At 38.3% G+C, this 18,598-nt stretch overlaps 1 protein-coding gene across 1 annotated transcript; it reads left to right on the top strand.

The window, feature by feature from the left end:
* The first annotated feature begins 1,623 nt into the window (after positions 1-1,623).
* Positions 1,624-3,409, top strand: SMIM32 (small integral membrane protein 32). The gene has a single exon (XM_072145961.1). The coding sequence runs from the start codon at positions 2,615-2,617 to the stop codon at positions 2,942-2,944; it is 330 nt and encodes a 109-aa protein (XP_072002062.1). The 5' UTR covers positions 1,624-2,614; the 3' UTR covers positions 2,945-3,409.
* The last annotated feature ends 15,189 nt before the right edge of the window (positions 3,410-18,598 follow it).

The raw sequence follows: 18,598 nt of genomic DNA, 5'->3' as shown, positions 1-18,598 counted from the left end.
CTCCGTTGCTCCCAGTGTCCTGCACCGACGTCTCGGTGGTCTGTGCCACTGTTTGTTTACTCAATTACGGAAGCTGTGCTGAGCTCAGCTTCCAGGTGGCCAAGGTGGTCGGCCATGCTCACCCGTCTCTATTCATGGCACTGTATCATGCACTGAGCTCTGTTGAGAGGTTAAAGAACATCTACCATCAGATTGACTGATGGGCATGTAATGCATGACATATACCATTTCTTTATGTGCTAAATGGAACTTTTTTCAGTACATAAAGAAAAGGCATACTCGCTACAAAAATGACTTTAAAAAATATATAAATGCCCCCTTCCCCCGCTGTAATCCTACCTCCTGCTCCCTACTCCCTGGGCGTCTGCTCTAGGAGAGTGCAGACGCGCTGCTCTTTTCATGTCCCAGCCTTCTGACATCACCTGTTGGCTCCTAGCTCCTTGGCGGGGAGCATAAGGTAGGATTACATGGGGGGGCATGCATAAATTAAAGTTTAAAAGTAATTTTTGTAGCAAATGTGTCATTTTTATGCACTAAAAACTGTTCCAATTAGTGTTCCACGTAATGCACAACATTTACCATCAGTCAAACTAATGGTAGATGTCATTCAAGGCTGATTTACATTTTGATACAACTTTTAAAATAAAGTAGCTAAAAAAAGGGATAAGTCAAATAATTTACATTGGATTTGACAATTTTTTGGGTGTTGTCAATTCCTTCATAAGCAGCAGCTGTGGTCTCATGAGCCTTAGGGTGCTGCCACACATGGCATTTTGAACCTGTTCTGAATCCGTTTTGAATCTGTTTTTGGCCCATTTTTAAGCAAAAAGCAGGCCAAAAATGGATTCAAAACAGGTTCAAACGGGTTCAAAACACCATGTGTGGCATCACCCTAACTTACAGTTCACAGCCTGTAGCCTCGCAGTGGTTATGTGCTGTGTTATCCTTTCCTCATTTAAGTGAATAAGGTTGAGTCACCCTTCCAGGCACAGCTTCTATACAATGCAGGGTACTATGCACAGCTAAAGGGCTCAGCACTTGTCTAATTATGGACACACTTTTGCTTGCTGAGTGCGGATATTCTCAAGATGGGAGTCCTCTTTTTAAGGGCCTATTGCAGTTAGTTCTTCCTCAGGTTGTGGTCTACTTGATAATATTTCAGCTCAACCTATTACTTGCGAAAAATAATAAGGGAATGTTGATGAAATATTCATGATATAAATGAGGAATGAAATATGGCTGTCTGAGTCATACATTATGAAGGAACATATGGATTACATTGGTAATGAACATATGCAAGTAATTTGCATCTTAAGGCATAATAAATATAAAAATACTGCATTTTCCTACGTAGGTTTTAAATCTAGACTGTAATCCGTAGGAATAGAGAGTTATCTCATAGCCAGCACAACACACAGGAAATATACAGCAGTTATCTCTCTTACAGGATACAGAAATATGTGGACAAGCCATGGCCATTTACTGTATTACAAAGTGCTAAGGAGTTAAGAGATTTAGAAATGCCTGGCATCATGCCCGATCTAAATGGCCGTTTAAAAGCGGTTTGATTAAACAGAATTAACATACTGATTGCCAATCTGTAGATGGTGCTGGTGACTCTACAGCAAATCATTACCTGCCTCCAATGTTAACAACTAATACCAGACAAGGACCACGAAAGCAAATAGGTGATTAAATCCCCATGTTTATTTCATTTTAATATCAGGAAGCTGTGAGATATCACAGCGCCCAGAGAGATTCAGCACGGTGGTGCACAAAGCTCCCCTGCTGCCTGCAATGAGGCTCTGCTGGAGTTTCAGCAGCTGGTCACATGCTATGTGTATGCACAGTGTCTGCTCAGACAGTCAGTGCTGGAAAGCCTCAGCGCGCTCACACACCGACAACTTTGGAGTGCATTAAAAGGAGACTGGATGTTAGTGCAAGCAGCCTCTATGGATTATTTTATACCTGGATTTTGAGCAAATGTACGGCTTCTCTGAAATGGATTGTATTAGGACATGACGTTTATTATGATCGTTGAGCCTGGGTCTAATTTTACAAAAGAGTTCTAAGCGACAGCTTTGCTCCGAGGAAGGGGGACCATACAGCTGTCAAGCCATAACATTTCTTATTAAGGAGCCGGTTGTTCTACGTGCCCCAGAAATTGCTTTAAAATGGATATGACATACTATTTGGATGTGATGGGCTCGACTGTAACATTGTGTGCCTCAGCTATCATACTGTACTGAAGGTACGTACACCTGCCTAGCCAACATGGGATACACACTGAGAGTCACCTCCGCTTTGTACTATTTCTGGCTCTTAACATGTTTACATTGATCAGTCTCATCATTCCCGCTACTGGAGCTGAAATACTTTTTAAGGGAAAATACCAAGGAGATGTCACAGTTGATTACTATGTTTTGGAGGCTTCAGTAAGTGATTCTTAGGACGAAGATCGACAATTTTCAGGATATAGTCTCTTGAAGGAATTATGCAAATCAATAAACTGCTCCCAGCAGGATGGACCTACAATGTACAATCTTCAGAAATATGAAGACTTGTTCTCAGGTTGAGTTGTGCACTGAAGGACCGTGAAGACCATCTCATTACTATGATCATGTATGGAGAGATGCTACTGAACTCCAGCAGTGCAACTGAAGCCCAGATCATGCTCCAGACTAACACTCCCTACCTGAGCAGTACACAGAGACCTGTCAGCTCCTCAGCCTTCTATATGTCCACAGCCAGGGTACTGAAGGAGGGGGAGATCAACAAACCTGACCTGATGACTTATATTGTCCTATTTGTCCTTCTCTTCTTATCTGTGTCCCTCATCGTCCTGTTCATCAACTGTCAGCTCCGAAATTCTTTCTTTGCAGGTTTACCTTATGACCGATCCCTCAGAGAAGCTAGGAGTCCCTGGAAGACACAGTCAGTCTAAAGCACACAGTCTTTGGGATACATTTTCCTAGGATGATTTTTATATACTAGTGATATATAGGGTAAATAGCACAAGCATAGACTTTCGGTAGTAAACCACTGTAAATGGCATTTTTCTGTATAATCTTTGTTTTTGTATTGATGAGCAGAGATCATTGACGTGACTCTGTTTGATAATATTTTATTATAACCTGTCGAGCCTCCATGTTTATAATGGCATTGTGATTCTCATCTATTTCTTTCTAATTGCATGATTATGGCAGGCTCCTTTATCACTAGATGTCGGATGACATTTTAAGAGCAACTATTACATGCTCAGGAAGCTAGCGGTTTGGCACTCCTAAAGAACCAAATTTATACATCAATATAATAGCTGAGGCATCTTCAAAGATGAAACTGAGCTTTACTGTGATGACTTCTGGATGTTGACACCTTCTTAACATGAAATAAATAGCAATATCTCCTGTCTTCTTGTACTGCAGTGTAGTGTATGTGTCTGTATTACTGACCATGAGATAAATTGATTTTATTCCATCTTTTATTGGTTTATTGCCAGTATTGACTGCCAGGAATAAATATTTGAGAGAGAGCCATAGAATAATAAGCTAAATAGATTGAGCCATTTATGCGACCATTAGAGGTGTAAGCTGAATAACTTGAGCCATGTATGCGACCATAAGGGGTGCCAGTCCAGACACCAGTTAAAACTTTAGTTAAGCTTTGTGCAGGTACTAAGAGAAGACAATGTACCACTCTGATCTGCTGCCAGTCTACAATTTGTTATCTTCATATTCAGTATTACCAATGTTCAAAGTTCTAAGAATATATTAACCCCTAAAAGGATAATGCAAGCCTTTTTAGTTCCCCCGCCTTCACACAGAGTGCACGTGCCCCGGGTCACGCCTGTGGGCACATCCCCCACTGAGCACTATTTACTATGTGGCACTGTTTTTGTAAAATCATGCAATTTTGGTTTGAGCCACACAAAAATCTGTAATAAATTATTCCTATTAAATATTTAGAGTGAATATATTCAGAGACATTCTGATCTGTTCATTGTGTGGCAGCCTTAATTCGGTTAATGATTTACAGATGGTATAAGCACTGGGAAGGCACACAACATTACTGCAGTGTGTAGATAATTGATATATTCTTCAAAGTCCATGGCATCAACCATGCACATTCATTTTAAATACATAAATGCAACAGGGCAAGAACTATTTAGTGTGTCAGGAATCCAAGTTTTCCATTGCATGTACAGTACAGAACTCATTACAGCAGATTACAGGGACACAAATGCCAAATTTCATTGTTTTCGATGGGATCATTCCTCGCATTTTGGATATTAGTTGTGAAGCCAAATGTCTGACTTCTCCGGTTAGAAAAACGCAGCATGCATCGGATTCTTGCAGAGAGCTAAGAAGGTTGTGAATAATTAGTTATTTACATCTAAAAGGAAGGAATGGCTTTTCTCCTGCTCATTGGCCCCGAAATCAATGGATAAAGCTTTGCTCAAATCTGTACATATTACAGAACAGATAATGTACCATATACAAATACCATTGATACATAATAGTATCACACACTCATGTACTTGCTTTTTAGGTGTCATACAGTACATGGCGTCAGCAACTTGCTTCTTTAAAGCCCAAAGGGGGCAAACCATTTAGGTAAAGGATCACATATATAAACTGAGGTTGGAATCCCAGATTTACTTTTCTCTGGCAAAGCTAAAAGTATATATAAGATATACAGGCGGTCCCCTACTTAAGGACACCCGACTTACAGACAACCCATAGTTACAGACGGACCCCTCTGCCCCATGTGACCTCTGGTGAAGCTCTCTGGATGCTTTATTATAAATCCAGGCTGCAATGATCAGCTGTAAGATGTCTGTAATGAAGCTTTATTGATAATTCTTGGTCCAATTACACCAAAAATTTTGAAACTCCAATTGTCACTGGGGCAAAAGAAAAAAAATTGTCTAAAACTTCCATTATAAAATATACAGTTTCGACTTACATACAAATTCAACTTAAGAACAAACCTCCAGACCCTATCTTGTATGTAACCCGGGGACTGCCTGTAATTTTATTTCTTATACATTTAATTTTAGTTTTGGAACAAAAGATTGCATCAAAACACAAAAACAAAACATTTGTAATTCCAGTCTCAAAATGGGATGTTGTATTAGGATATCATTGATAAAAGTACCCAGCTTCATATAGGATAGCCTTCTAAGGACAAATACTGTGAGTTGTTCCTGATTTGATAGGGATTAGGGAAAAAGAGTATGGGGTCTTTCTTCTCTTATTGGTATGGGTAAGTGAAGTTGGACCTGCAGTTTTAGTGAGCAGTTTTTCTCTTGTGAGAACTAAGGATCACGATACCAAAATCCAACATGCCCAATCCTATTAAGGTGGTCCAGCTGAAATCTTCATATTAATCTTAAGTAATGTGTATAAGGTCCTGAGGACCATTGCGCCTTTACCTCTAACTGTGCTATTCCTGAGACAAGTCAGAACCTGCAATAGAGCTTATGCTGCTTTCAGAAGATTTGTCAGTATTAGAAAAAGTCTTGTGACATTGAAAAATATGTTTCCGACCACGCTCAATTTAATGGCAGCTTTTAGTAAGCTCAATAATAAAGAGGAATGTGCCGCCTACATTTTATTTTCTTACTAGTTAAAACTGGATAGCGAAATATATTTTTATTTTAAACTGTTTTTATTTTCTCGTTGGAGTCATATCTTTGTTTTAATTTCTGCAATATGGGTTATCATAAGGAACATAAGAGTTGTTAACAGGTAATGGCATACAGTAATATTCTGGATTTAACTCATTAATGCATAAAGGAAAGTTTTCTATGCTATGTTAACTGTTGTGGGATGATCGGGTAGAAAGGGGGATTAGCTGAGCATTAACACCTATTGTTAATGGTGGATCCAATAACAACCGTTTTTTTATTCTGGTAATCCTTTTGGTGATGATTATGTAATACTGCAGAAAAATGAACAGAATATTGTGTGAAACTTTAATATTCTTCATTAAAGGGGTATCCCAGAAATATGAATGTCTGATACAAAAACCCATAAAGATTAGTGGCCAGTAGGGATGAGCAGATCCATTTGGGTTCAATGAGTTTGGTCGATCCTTGAACAGAAGTTTGGTTTCAGTTCCTGAACCTGAATCAGAACACACTTCTTATACCTGTGATTAATGCTGCTACCGATTGTGGGTGTTAACCCTCCAAATGCAGGCAGCATTGTTTCCTGCACCACCGGCATTCAAATGGTTCACACCTGCTAAAGTCTGAGTTTAGACTTAATGAGTCTGCTCTCTAAAGAGCTGTAAATATTTAAGTGAAATATACTCTGGATAGGGGTTAGTCTTCAGCCTCTTTTCTATATTTCTATGCTGTCTAATGGACTTTATAAACACTGCTCACTGCAGGAGAAAGAAGGAGCAGAAAAAGGATATAGAGAAGCTGTTTTACTTAGTAAAGAATATTACAGTTTACTATTGCCTGCACCAAATCCATTATTTTTATAGACTAGTTATAGTCAAAATAGAGCTGAATTCATGATTTGTGATTTTCCATTTAGGTGCAAGTTTTGGCACAAATTGACAACAGTCCCTATGGCACTATTTCAGAGAAAACATGGAGCGGCACTCACCAAGTTCATGCAGAAGTTTATTGAAACCGGCAGAGTGAAGACGTGGACATAATGTAGACCGCGGCAAGCGATGGGCCGTTTCGCGCCTGTGTGGCGCTTTCTCAAGCCTACAACAGTCCCTACCCTGGTCTATGTACTCCAACTTTTGGTGTTTTTCTTTTTTTAATTTTTATGCAATTGTCACGAACAACCCATATAGCATAAGACACTGCCAACAGATTTATCAAGGGCCAAAGCCACTTTAATTAATTTAACGGTAGTAGAGCTCCAAAGACAGATGTGGAACTGTCCCAAAGAATGGGTCTTATGATAAATTACCCCCAACGCCTCCTTTTGCCAAACCCATTAAAACATACCTCTTGTTAAACAAGGAGTAGAGTGTCTCAAGTAGTTCATAAATGTCTTATAAGCCATATACATCAGATCTTTGTTCCCGACTGAGCCAAACAGTTTGGTGCATTTTAATTGTAAATCTGCTCCAGTATGCTTAAAGGGAACCTGACACCACGTTAAAAAAAACAGCTAATGGCAGGTTCCCATAGAGTCCTAGTAACTAACTGACACCCCTTTCTAGCTAAAAATTGTTCCCCTCCGATCCCCATATATTCAACTTTACAGTTTTACCTGGTATTTAAAGATGTCTATAGCAGGTAGAGGTGGGTGTGGACACAGGCTGAATCCAGCAGCTAATCCCCATGCTTTCTCTTCATGCAGCAGAAATGTCATGTGACCAGGGTGACATCATCACAGATCCTTTAGCCTCCTAACATTACCAAACTGTACAGCAAGTATATCTACAGCATATCAAATCATATCACATGAAATCACAGGAGCCTCAATGGAGAGAAGTAGAAGTCCATACAGGCATGCTGTGATTTTTTATATGGTCAGTTATGTGCATGGGGTACAGTTTTCTAATGTTAAGAGGCTAAAGGACCTGTGATGAAGTCACCCCGGTTGCATGTCATTACTCCACACCCTGACTTGCTCTATAGATCGCTAGATATCAGGCAAGTTTATAACCTTGATTCTATGGGAATGTGAGGGAAACAATTTTTAGCTAAAAGAAGGGTGTCAGATAGTTAATAGGGCTTTATTGGAACCTGCCACTAGCTGTATCTGAGAAAAATGTGCTGACAGCTTCCCTTTTGACTATTTTCCTCTTATCCCCCTCTGTGTGTTCTCCTTTTTGCAAAATAATGACATCAGGCCTGTTTTAAGAAAAAGAAAAGGTATTGAAAGAATGGCATTTCTTACAGCTGCCTCATGCCATTAAAGGTAAAAAAAAAAAATTCTAATCAGTGAAGCTTTTTTGGGCAAATAACAATAGTTTTGGTAAAATATATAATATATACTGTGTGTATATATACTGTGTGTGTGTATGTATATATATATATATATATATATATATACAACATTTGAAAAGTCCAGCAGCACCAAGATTGCCAAGTAATTTTGTGGGTGCAAACCCCAATATCCTGGTCTTGACACACCAGACAAATATATCCAAGAAAAAAAATGAGACTGCACTCCAAGGTAAAATGTGAAAAAAAACGGATGGGAGCTTTACTAGCCCAAGTGCTATATATACACCATATAAACAGTATATACATACATCATAAAAGACATAAATGCAAATGAATATGTAATACAGTGTATACTTCAGGAATAGTACACTATAGCATGAACAACCTGAAGCCATCTACAATGCCATGCCAATTCATCACATGAGTATGCGCTTCGCTGATCTTATACTTACGCTTATCTAGTCAGCTTTATTCTTCTGAGACTGTTTGACTTGATCTAGTTCGCTGTATCTAAAGCAATTTTGTTTCTTTTATCATTTCGACTCTACTAAATATTGATATTTTTAAACTTCAAAAATATTTTTAAGAAAGAAAAGAAATGATACAATTATAGGTCTGGCCAGAGATTAAAATGAATTTGGCGTAATAATGTCAAATGAAGCAAACTGATAATGTTTCTCAATCTATGAGTTTCATATGCTGGTGAGATGTCCTTTAGCTTTTGCTGAAATTCAGCTTGGGATGGTGTGGTTGTATTTAGCAATATAATCAACTTTTTAATTGCAATGTTATACTGCATGTAGACACATATATCTATAATCTTGGCCATGGACAGTTTTTGACCAAATTTTAAGTTCTAACTAGCAGAATATACTTGAGAAGCACTTTGTACGTGAGTAAAGTGAGGCAAATATTTTATATTTTCTCTTTTTTCTTTTTCTGTTCTCTGCTGTCAAATATAACAGAAACCTGAATGGTTTCATCAGCTAAATCCGGTTCCTGTATCATAAGGTAGTAAGAATTCTCCTTATGGAGAGTTTGCCAAACAAACCCGCCTAGTAGGCGTGTGGAGACTTATACCCATTGATGCTCCACTAGGGGATTCTGGGAAATATCCAAATACGTTTTCCCAGATGTACTGGTCTGGCTTTAAACCTACATCATGTATTTAGGCTTCCTGAAAGTCATGCTTGATGGTAAGGGGGCTGCCTTACAAGGTAGCATAAGATGTGTGGTTTTTCTTGTCCCATATGTATTTGCATGTTTCTCTTTGTCATAAACACATAGGAGACAGGTATTGTGGCTACCTTCAACTCCCTGTAGATATTGTAGCTGAGCTGTAACCAAAGATCACAGCTCTGTCTGATGGAGAAGCTATGGCTAAAGCCTAAGCAATAAAATAAAATACTTAGAAGGTAAACCCTTAGTAGTTGTTCTTGACGTGCACTTTTTCTTTTTTTTTTTTTTTTTTTTTTTTAAATAATTTTTATTAGTTTTATCAAAAAAACAACATAACATGTATTCCAGTGTTGTACAGAGTCATATAAATCAGATAACAAGATTTTGTAGATCTTATGATTACTTTATATCTTCTTGTCTACTCGTATCATACTTGACATATCTGATGATGACGACTATTTTAGGGATATCATATAGTATACATGTCCTTAACTTCATAGAACCTTATTTAGTCCTTTAACAAGAAGAAAAAATAAAAAAAATAAAAAAGAAGGTATGGGGGGGGGGGGTAGGTGGGGGGGAAAAGGCAAGCCGTGAATACAGATACCAGTAACTAGTTTTATAGCAGATTCTCAGGTTATGTGCTGAAATGTTTACTTCCTGTCCAGAGGTTCCATTTGTCGTGAAATTTCTTGAAAGTTGTGGTCTGGTGCGCCAGAATCCTTTCATAGGCGCAAGTTGTATTCATTTGGCTGATGATCTCGATGATGTGGGGAGATTCAGTCTTCTTCCAGTGTCTTGTGATTATTAATTTTGTGGACATCAGGAGGTGTATTATCACCGTCTTCTGTTCTTTTGGGACGTCTTCTAGATTTATAAGTAGGAGGGCTTAAATCCAAGTATTACGCCCAAGACCAGAAAATAGGCTCATTATTAGCTAAAAAACTAAAAGATAAGCATCAAAAAGTTAAAATAACTCAACTAAAACACCCCTTCAGTAACAAAGCACTGCGCAACCCTAGAGAAATATCTAACGCCTTTAAAGACTATTACCAGAGTTTGTACAATATTAAACTAGACCCGACGTCTCACCAACCTACTGAAAAAGATATTGCAGAGTTTTTAGGAAAGATTAATTTACCTCATATCACTCCAGAACAACAACAACAAATAAATATGCCATTCACTCAAGAAGAGATTAGGCAGACAATTCGAAAACTTCCCCCCCACAAAGCGCCCGGGTTTGACGGACTAACAGGAGAATACTACAAACAATTCTCACATATACTAACTCCATACTTAGAAAAAATTTTCAACTTAGCGACTGACAAAGAAACATTCCCCCAAGACATGCTGACAGCATTAATAATAACCATCCCCAAACCAGGAAAACCTACGGACACCCCCCTTAATTATAGACCAATCTCCTTACTCAATACAGACGTTAAATTATACGCCAAGATAATAGCAAACAGACTTAAAAACATTCTACACAAACTGATTAAAAACGACCAAGTAGGATTTGTCCCCAACAGACAGGCTCCCGACAACACCAGAAGACTGCTAAACATACTTCAGCACTGTGAGATACATAACATACCTACAACGTTCCTGACAATTGACGCGGAAAAAGCGTTTGATAGGGTTAATTGGAACTACGCTTTCCACACTCTAACAAAATACGGAATCAGAGGCCCAATTTTGTCAGCAATCAAAGCATTATACTCCAATCCAGCCGCTTATGTATATACTAATAATACACTGTCCCAGAAACTTACACTTACTAATGGAACCAGACAGGGCTGCCCTCTATCCCCAATTTTTTTTACTCTCTCTATTGAACCCTTAGCAGAATTAATTAGAAGTCATCCCAACATCACAGGAGTCAAAATAGGGAACACACTACAAAAAATTGCACTTTTTGCAGACGACATAGTACTCATAATGACGAAGACGGAAAACTCACTAAAATACGTATTTGAGACAATAAAAGAATACGGAAAAGTATCACACTACAAAATTAACACTAACAAATCCCAAATCCTTCCAGTAAAAATACCAGATATAGAACTAAACACCTTGAAGCAGCAATACCACTTAGACTGGCAACCACATAACATAACCTATTTGGGTATCCAACTAACTTATCCATCAAACAAAATGTATCAGACAAACTTTGCACCATTAGTCAATTCCATCAACGCATTATATATAAAATACTCTAGACACCAGCTCACATGGTTTGGCCGCATCGCCTCATTTAAGATGGTAATCCTGCCTAAATTTTTATACCTGTTCAGAACGGTTCCAATCAAACTACCAAACTCCTTTTTTATAGCAAACAACAAAAATCTTCAGAGATACATTTGGCAAAATAAGAAACCGAGAGTCTCATTAAGTAAGATGATCAAACACAGGAAAGCAGGAGGTTTAGGGCTCCCCGATCTAAAGGACTATTATAAAGCTGCAATAATTGACCAGCTGAAGCACTGGTGGGCAGACACACAAGACAAAGTCTGGATAGGAATAGAGAGATTTTACAATAACAACACGACACTGGCAAACAGAATGATCGCCAGACTATGGGGAACAGACCCTCCACCCTCCAAACTCCAATCCATGAGAATATCAGACAACCTATGGGCAAACATGATCAAGAAAGAAAACAACCGTACCCTCAACATGATAAATAGAATTCCACTAAGCTTCCTAGAAAACCAGAATAAGTATCTTAACTTAGAAACTTGGAGACAAAAGGGAATCAAAACAATAAGCGACATTCTCAACCCAAATGGTCACATAGACACCAGATTCCTACTGAACACTAGAGGCCTCCCACCTACCGAATGCCAACAAATCACAAGGGTAAAGACTCTATATAACTCATTAAACCAAACAACTCCTAAAATCGATCCCATTTTGTTAGAATATCTAGACAAAGAAAAACCGGGGAAAAAAGGAATCTCTTTCTTCTACAATAGACTAGAAAAGAAAACAGAATTTACCAAAACTCAAAACGAACTGAAATGGGAAGAAGATCTTCAAATAAAATTTTCACCGGCAAAATGGGAAGCAGCGCTCCAAACGACTTACCAAACACTACGCTGCACTTCACATATAGAGGCCATCCTAAAAACCCACCTTAGATGGTACTTCACTCCCTCTAAACTCAACCTTATATACCCAAATGTTTCACCAATGTGCTGGCGAGAATGTGGGATGAGAGGAAGCTTATTACATATTCTATGGAACTGCCCCAAAATCCTTCCCCTATGGAAAGCAACAACTACAATCATAAAAGAAATAACAAAAAAGGACTTTGTGCTAAACCCAGACGTGCACTTTTTCAACTCATCCACTTTCAGAAGAGAGAATAAAAATACTCTAGGGCATTGTTAAGAATGACCTCCTTCATTTTCCATAATTTTAGTAACATGTGTTACAGATGAATCAATAATGGCATCATTGCAGATAAGGGGCGATTTTCCTTTCTCTTAGCTCTACAGTATTTCCTTTCCCAGTACTGCTATTTTTGTGACAGTTAATCTGTCTTTCATGGCTCGCTAAACTTAAAGCACTGTAAACATGTCTCAGTCAAGAAATCATTTGAGGATTATAGCAAGAAGAGATAAGCAAGCTCACTAATTGTTTGCTTTGTTAATGGATTTACAACTATGTCTTTCATATACCTCTGTTGCGGTCCCATCTGACCAAACTGGAGAAGCACAATGTGACATGAAAACAAGTCACTGAGGTCACATTACAGTTCAGTTCTGCTCACAATGTCTTATTGTTAAGTAAAGTTGTGTTACTCCCACGGATGCTTTTCTAACTACAGATACAATAAGATAAAGTTTGTTTTTTTAAAGCTTCGAATTATAGATTCAGCTCTTATAAAATGGGGTAATTGACTTTACTGAAACTGTATCATTTGCCACTAACACCAAACTTTCCAAGACATGTTCTTTAATTAAAGAACACAGTAAAGAAAATATTACATAGATGTTATTTTGCTTTCCTTTGGATCAACACTGTGCAGTTTAAAAGTTGTTATTTGCCTTTGGGGCAATGTTTTTATTTTATTATTGCATTGTATTAATTATAAGATAACAGAGCTGGATGGAGGAGCAGCTGTGGATATTGTGTTCTTGGACTTTGCAAAGGCATTTGACACTGTCTCTCATAGACGCCTGATGGGTAAAATAAGGTCTATTGGTTTGGCAGAAATAATTTGCAATTAGATTGAAAACTGGCTAAAGGATCGTATCCAGAGAGTTGTGGTCAATGATTCCTACTCGGAATGGTCACCAGTTATGAGTGGTGTACCTCAGGGTTCTGTGCTTGGCCCACTACTATTTAATATGTTTATTAATGATATAGAGGTAGGAATTAATAGCACTGTGTCTATTTTTGCAGATGACACCAAACTGTGTAGTGTAGTACAGTCTATGGAGGATGTTCATAGGCTGCAGGGTGACTTGGACAAACTGAATGTTTTGTCATCCACTTGGCAAATGAGGTTTAATGTGGATAAATGTAATGTTATGCACCTGGGGGCCAATAATCCAAAGGCAAAATATGTCCTTGGGGGAGTAAATCTGGGAGAGTCCCTTGTTGAGAAGGACCTGGGGGTACTAGTAGATCATAAATTGAATAACAGCATGCAATGTCAAGCAGCTGCCTCTAAAGCTAGTAGGATCATGTCATGTATCAAAAGTGGTATGGACTCTCGTGATCGGGATGTAATATTACCACTATACAAGGCACTGGTTCGGCCACACCTGGAATATGCTGTCCAGTTCTGGGCACCGGTCCATAAAAAGGATGCCCTGGAGCTGGAGAGGGTTCAATGTAGAGCCACAAAAATAATAAGGGGTATGGAGGGTGTTAGTTATGAGGAAAGATTAAAACAACTAGATTTATTTAGTCTGTAAAAGAGACGACTACGAGGGGACATGATTAATTTATATAAATATATGAATGGTCCATACAAAAAATATGGTGGTAAGTTGTTTCAGATTAAATTAAATCAAATCAAAAGACGAGGGGGCACTGTCTCCGTTTGGAGAAATCAAGGTTTAATCACCGGAGGCGACAGGGCTTTTTTACGATGAGAACTGTCAATCTGTGGAATAGCCTGCCTCAGGTGCTGGTCACAGCAGGGACAGCTGAGAGCTTCAAGAAGGGTCTAGATGCCTTTTTACACCTAAATAACATTGATTGTTATGCTATATAGGATTGTTTCCCCTAAATCCCTTCCTCATCCAATCCCTACCCTTCCTTGGTTGAACTTGATGGGCAAGTGTCTTTTTTCAACCGTATAAACTATGAAACTATGAGCTATGATTTTTTTTTTTCTTTTTAAAATTTATTTTTACATATACATACATATAATATTCCAACATAAAAAATGTGTACATTGGCATTCTTGAATTTAGCAATTTAGTTATTTACTATATTCAGAGAAAACAGTCACAGAAGCAGTTTGCTCAAGGAGTTTCTTTCTTCCATGTTCTCCTACATGAAATGTTACTTTAAACTGAATTCCATAAAGACCATAAATCATCTTCAGTTTGTGCTTTAAACCACTTAGGAGAACACAAATAAGAGATATATACTGAGCTATGTAGGTTACTTCTCTGAAGGATTTCCATGCAAAAGGGAAAACCAACCTGCACTTAATATGAACAGAAGCATCCACAGGAGACACACCAAGCTAATTATTTTTGCATACATGATTTAACCCCATAATAGGTGCAATTACAAAAAAATGGTATACAGTATATATCCTTTTGAATAGATGCTTGCCTGTTGGTAACAAGTCTACTTCTAATACACAGTAGTGATGCATATTCTTCACTGTACATTATAATATCTTGTCGGTGGTTTAGATTAGATTTTACTGTATTTTTAAGACCAATCTTATTACTCATCGTTTTTCAACATATTTTTAAAACATTTACATATATCCATATTAGGCCAATTTACATAATGCCAGTGATGTGATGTGATAGAGACCTTTCCATGGTTTCTTCTTTGTGATTTCACTAGTGAACAGAATCCCTTAAGATTTTTTTATGGTAACTTCATTCACAGCAGGTATAATGATTGCGTTACTCTAGACTTACCAGATTTATGTGACAAGAAATCTATATTCCATAGCTTATTTTCAAGATATTAAGCTCCAAATATTAAGCCATAAACAAGCTTTGATTATTTTCTAGGTTAATTTTATTTAATATTAATTTCTTCTTGTCATCTTCACAAGCAGCTAAATACATTGTAAAGAATTGACAACATAAACAAAATTGACTGCAGATATCATAAAAAAATAAAACATTTTTATTTGTTACATCCTTAACAAAAACTTACAGCTTTAATATTTACAGGGAAGATGAAAAGCACATATTAAAGGATATCTACCATCAATTTTACTGCTGACCGGCTCCTCAGGACTTCTTTTATTATAACTCTTTAAGCCACAATTTTCGCAAAATAGAGTTATACTAATTATGCTAATTAGTTGGGGCTCTCTTACTACATCACCGGAGCACCTCAGAGTAACTCGTCTTTTGATTTATTCACTTCCCTGTTGTAATACAAGTCCACAGTGCATAGAGCAGGTGACATCATAACGGGGGAGTGAAAAGACAAATAGTGTACTTAATAAAGGCGCTCTCTGCTAATAATTATGCATGCCACCATCGTGTCTTCACAGGCTCTCTCAAGCATGGGAGAGGGAACTGTTAAATTACTAAGTTGCTAACAGCATTGTAATTGTCTGTGTGTCGCCATTTTGGGGGGATTGGTGCTCCCAATAATGTCATCGGAGAGCAATGATCCTCCCAATAATAGACGCAAAAAAATAGATTCTATGACAGCAGTAGTGGGGTAAGATACATCCCCCTACCGTGTAAGCTCTTTAAGATTCAGGAGCGCGTTGGCGTCAACATGCTCCTCCATCAAGCCTCATGAAGCGGCGAGGCAAGAGCCAAAGTAGTGGAGGACGCCACTGCCGGAGGTGAGTATTCATTTGTTTATCTTTTGTACGCTACCTGTGGCCACTAAGAATGGGAGAAGAGGGATATATTAAATAGGGGTGACCCTGCTCAATAAATTGAGGCTAGTGAGGCGGGTACAGACTCACTAAGGACTATGAGTACATCTGGGTGCCTCACTGCCTAGCAATCCCCAGCATAGTGTGGTAGTGCATGCGCAAATCAAATCGGAGAGAGTGGATGGTCTCAATACACAAACTCTTCGGGCACAAGACAGTGACTTCAAGAGTGAGAGGTAATCTTTAATATAAGTTTTCTTTACAACAAAAAAATGCAGAGTAATTATGAAAAATATTTGGGAATGTGCTTACAAGTGCCTTTTGGGACAGAGGGATGGGTCTTTCCTAATGAATTATTAATGTGGGACCTTACCTAATGGTTTACTAAGGGGTGAAACTGCACAGTGTGGTAAGTTGTGGTGTGAGGGGTATATATGTAATAAATGGGGAGTCGCAGTGTGGTCAGTTGTGGTGTGAGGAATATATATCATATATGTGGGTTCAGTTATGAGGAGTATATAGGATGATGCCAACCATGTCTGTTATAAAAACCAGCAGAGATGTGTCACAGCTGGAAGATCAAGATTGAAGGGAAGAGACAACAAAAGGGACATCAACTGTAAATTATTGGATTACCCTGCAGCCTCTGTGCAGAACTGGTATCTACTAATGTATGGTCACTATATGATGGTAAATACTGCTATGTGTGTATACGTTTTCTTTACTTGGTTCAATTTGCTTTATGCTGTTGTGACACAATTGTGTCTCTAGGATGACGCACTACCACACCCCTTTAGGTGCACAGTTTTCAATTAAAGAAAGTTCTCAAATTTTAATCCCCTAGTAATGTTTACACAATAAATATAATTTTTAACTCCTTACTTTAGAATTTTACTTCGCTTCATTGCTGTTTTGGTCCTATAACTCAGTGAATGTCAGTGTAAAATTCCAGCATGTAGGCGGGACTAAGCAGACACATTAGGATCCACAGTTTATCTACACTTGCATTTAGCTTCTGAAGGAGAGGAGAAATATCAGAGTCATGAGATGGATATAAGACACAATAACATACTCCTGCTTTTCTATCTCACCTAGAACACACTGTCAGCTCTGCTATCTCACCTATAACACACACAGTCAGCCTGCTATGTCTCCCCTCCCCATAGACTAAGGCCCTTTCTTGTCTGTAGTTTGCAGAGGTTGTCTCTTCACACTGCTGCTTGCAGGCAGGAAGTGTTTGTGTCTGTAGTGGTAGTCTTGTAATGCAGTGGGGAGGGGCAGGTGGCAGAGAGAACTGCAGCATGCAGACTAGAGAAGCTATTGATGAGAGGTATCTGTTGACCAGTCTGGAGTTTACGGTCGCATCCAGGGACAACCAAACTGTAAGCCCCAGTACAGTATGTTGGTATTTTTTTTTCCTTTTCGTTGTGGTAATGCTGTGGGTCACAGTTTGGAGGTATCATTTAGAAATTGTAGCACAATTGTTTCAAATATTGTTCTCATGGTAGTTTTATTTGGTAACAGTATTGTGGTATTATTATTTGTTCACAGTATGTTAGTATTACTCGGGTGGTCATGGACCAAAACTGGAAGTGGTTTAGTAAATGTATAAATATATGAACCTATCTAAGACTAAAGATACCATTGTTTCCCAGTTACAATACTTTCTTGGTTGCCTAAGGATGAGCGAGGAGGTGTGGACAGTGCTGGTTATAATTTGAGCACTTACTGCAAGTCCCTTGATTCTTCCTGTCATCCTGGAAGGATGCTACAATGATAATCCAAATCTTTACTCCTTCTTTCAACATGTTGGTGTGCTTATATGCTTAAAGTTACTGCTTAAATGACCATGTTTGCACTTCACAATAAATAAGTGGGTTTTGATTGTAGTTCAGGCACACAGTGTGTAAAACATTGGTTAATATTAAACTGTTTAAATATATTGTATCTTTTAGCCATATTGTTAAGAAGGGGGTACAACATTTGCTGCTGAACCAGGGGGCCCCATCCTATATGAGTTAATTCTTACTGCTGGGACCTTTAATCTGGTCCTGCATAAAGGGATCTGAACTTTCTTGCACTTGACCTTCTGTGGAGTACACTCCAATCAGTGGCAGCTTGGCAGTATGTGTAAAACTCCAAGGAGAAGATGGATACAGCCACTTCCAAAAGCTGAGAATTTCCAGTGCAGGGAAAATAAAAAACATTGTCCATGACAGCAAAGATAGATGAAGTTCACTTGTATATCGTACAAGGATAAACATATGGGTAAAAGGCACATTAATAACCACATTTGTAAATAGATTGCTTAGATTTACCTCTTGGCATCATTCAAGACCAAGGAGATGAACCATAAGTTGAAATGCCTTCATAAAGGGTAAAAGATGTAAAAACAACGCAAAAGAAAATCTAAGACCAGTGCACATTTTCCCATT

The sequence above is a fragment of the Engystomops pustulosus genome, chromosome 4 (genome assembly GCF_040894005.1).
Source record: "Engystomops pustulosus chromosome 4, aEngPut4.maternal, whole genome shotgun sequence".
Taxonomy (NCBI): Eukaryota; Metazoa; Chordata; class Amphibia; order Anura; family Leptodactylidae; genus Engystomops; species Engystomops pustulosus.
The sequence above is the reverse complement of the archived record's forward strand: the minus strand, read 5'-3'. Positions and strand labels throughout refer to the sequence as shown.

Bases quoted from the DNA above. Each gene is read 5' to 3' on its own strand.
- SMIM32 (XM_072145961.1), top strand. From the start codon at position 2,615: ATGATCATGTATGGAGAGATGCTACTGAACTCCAGCAGTGCAACTGAA.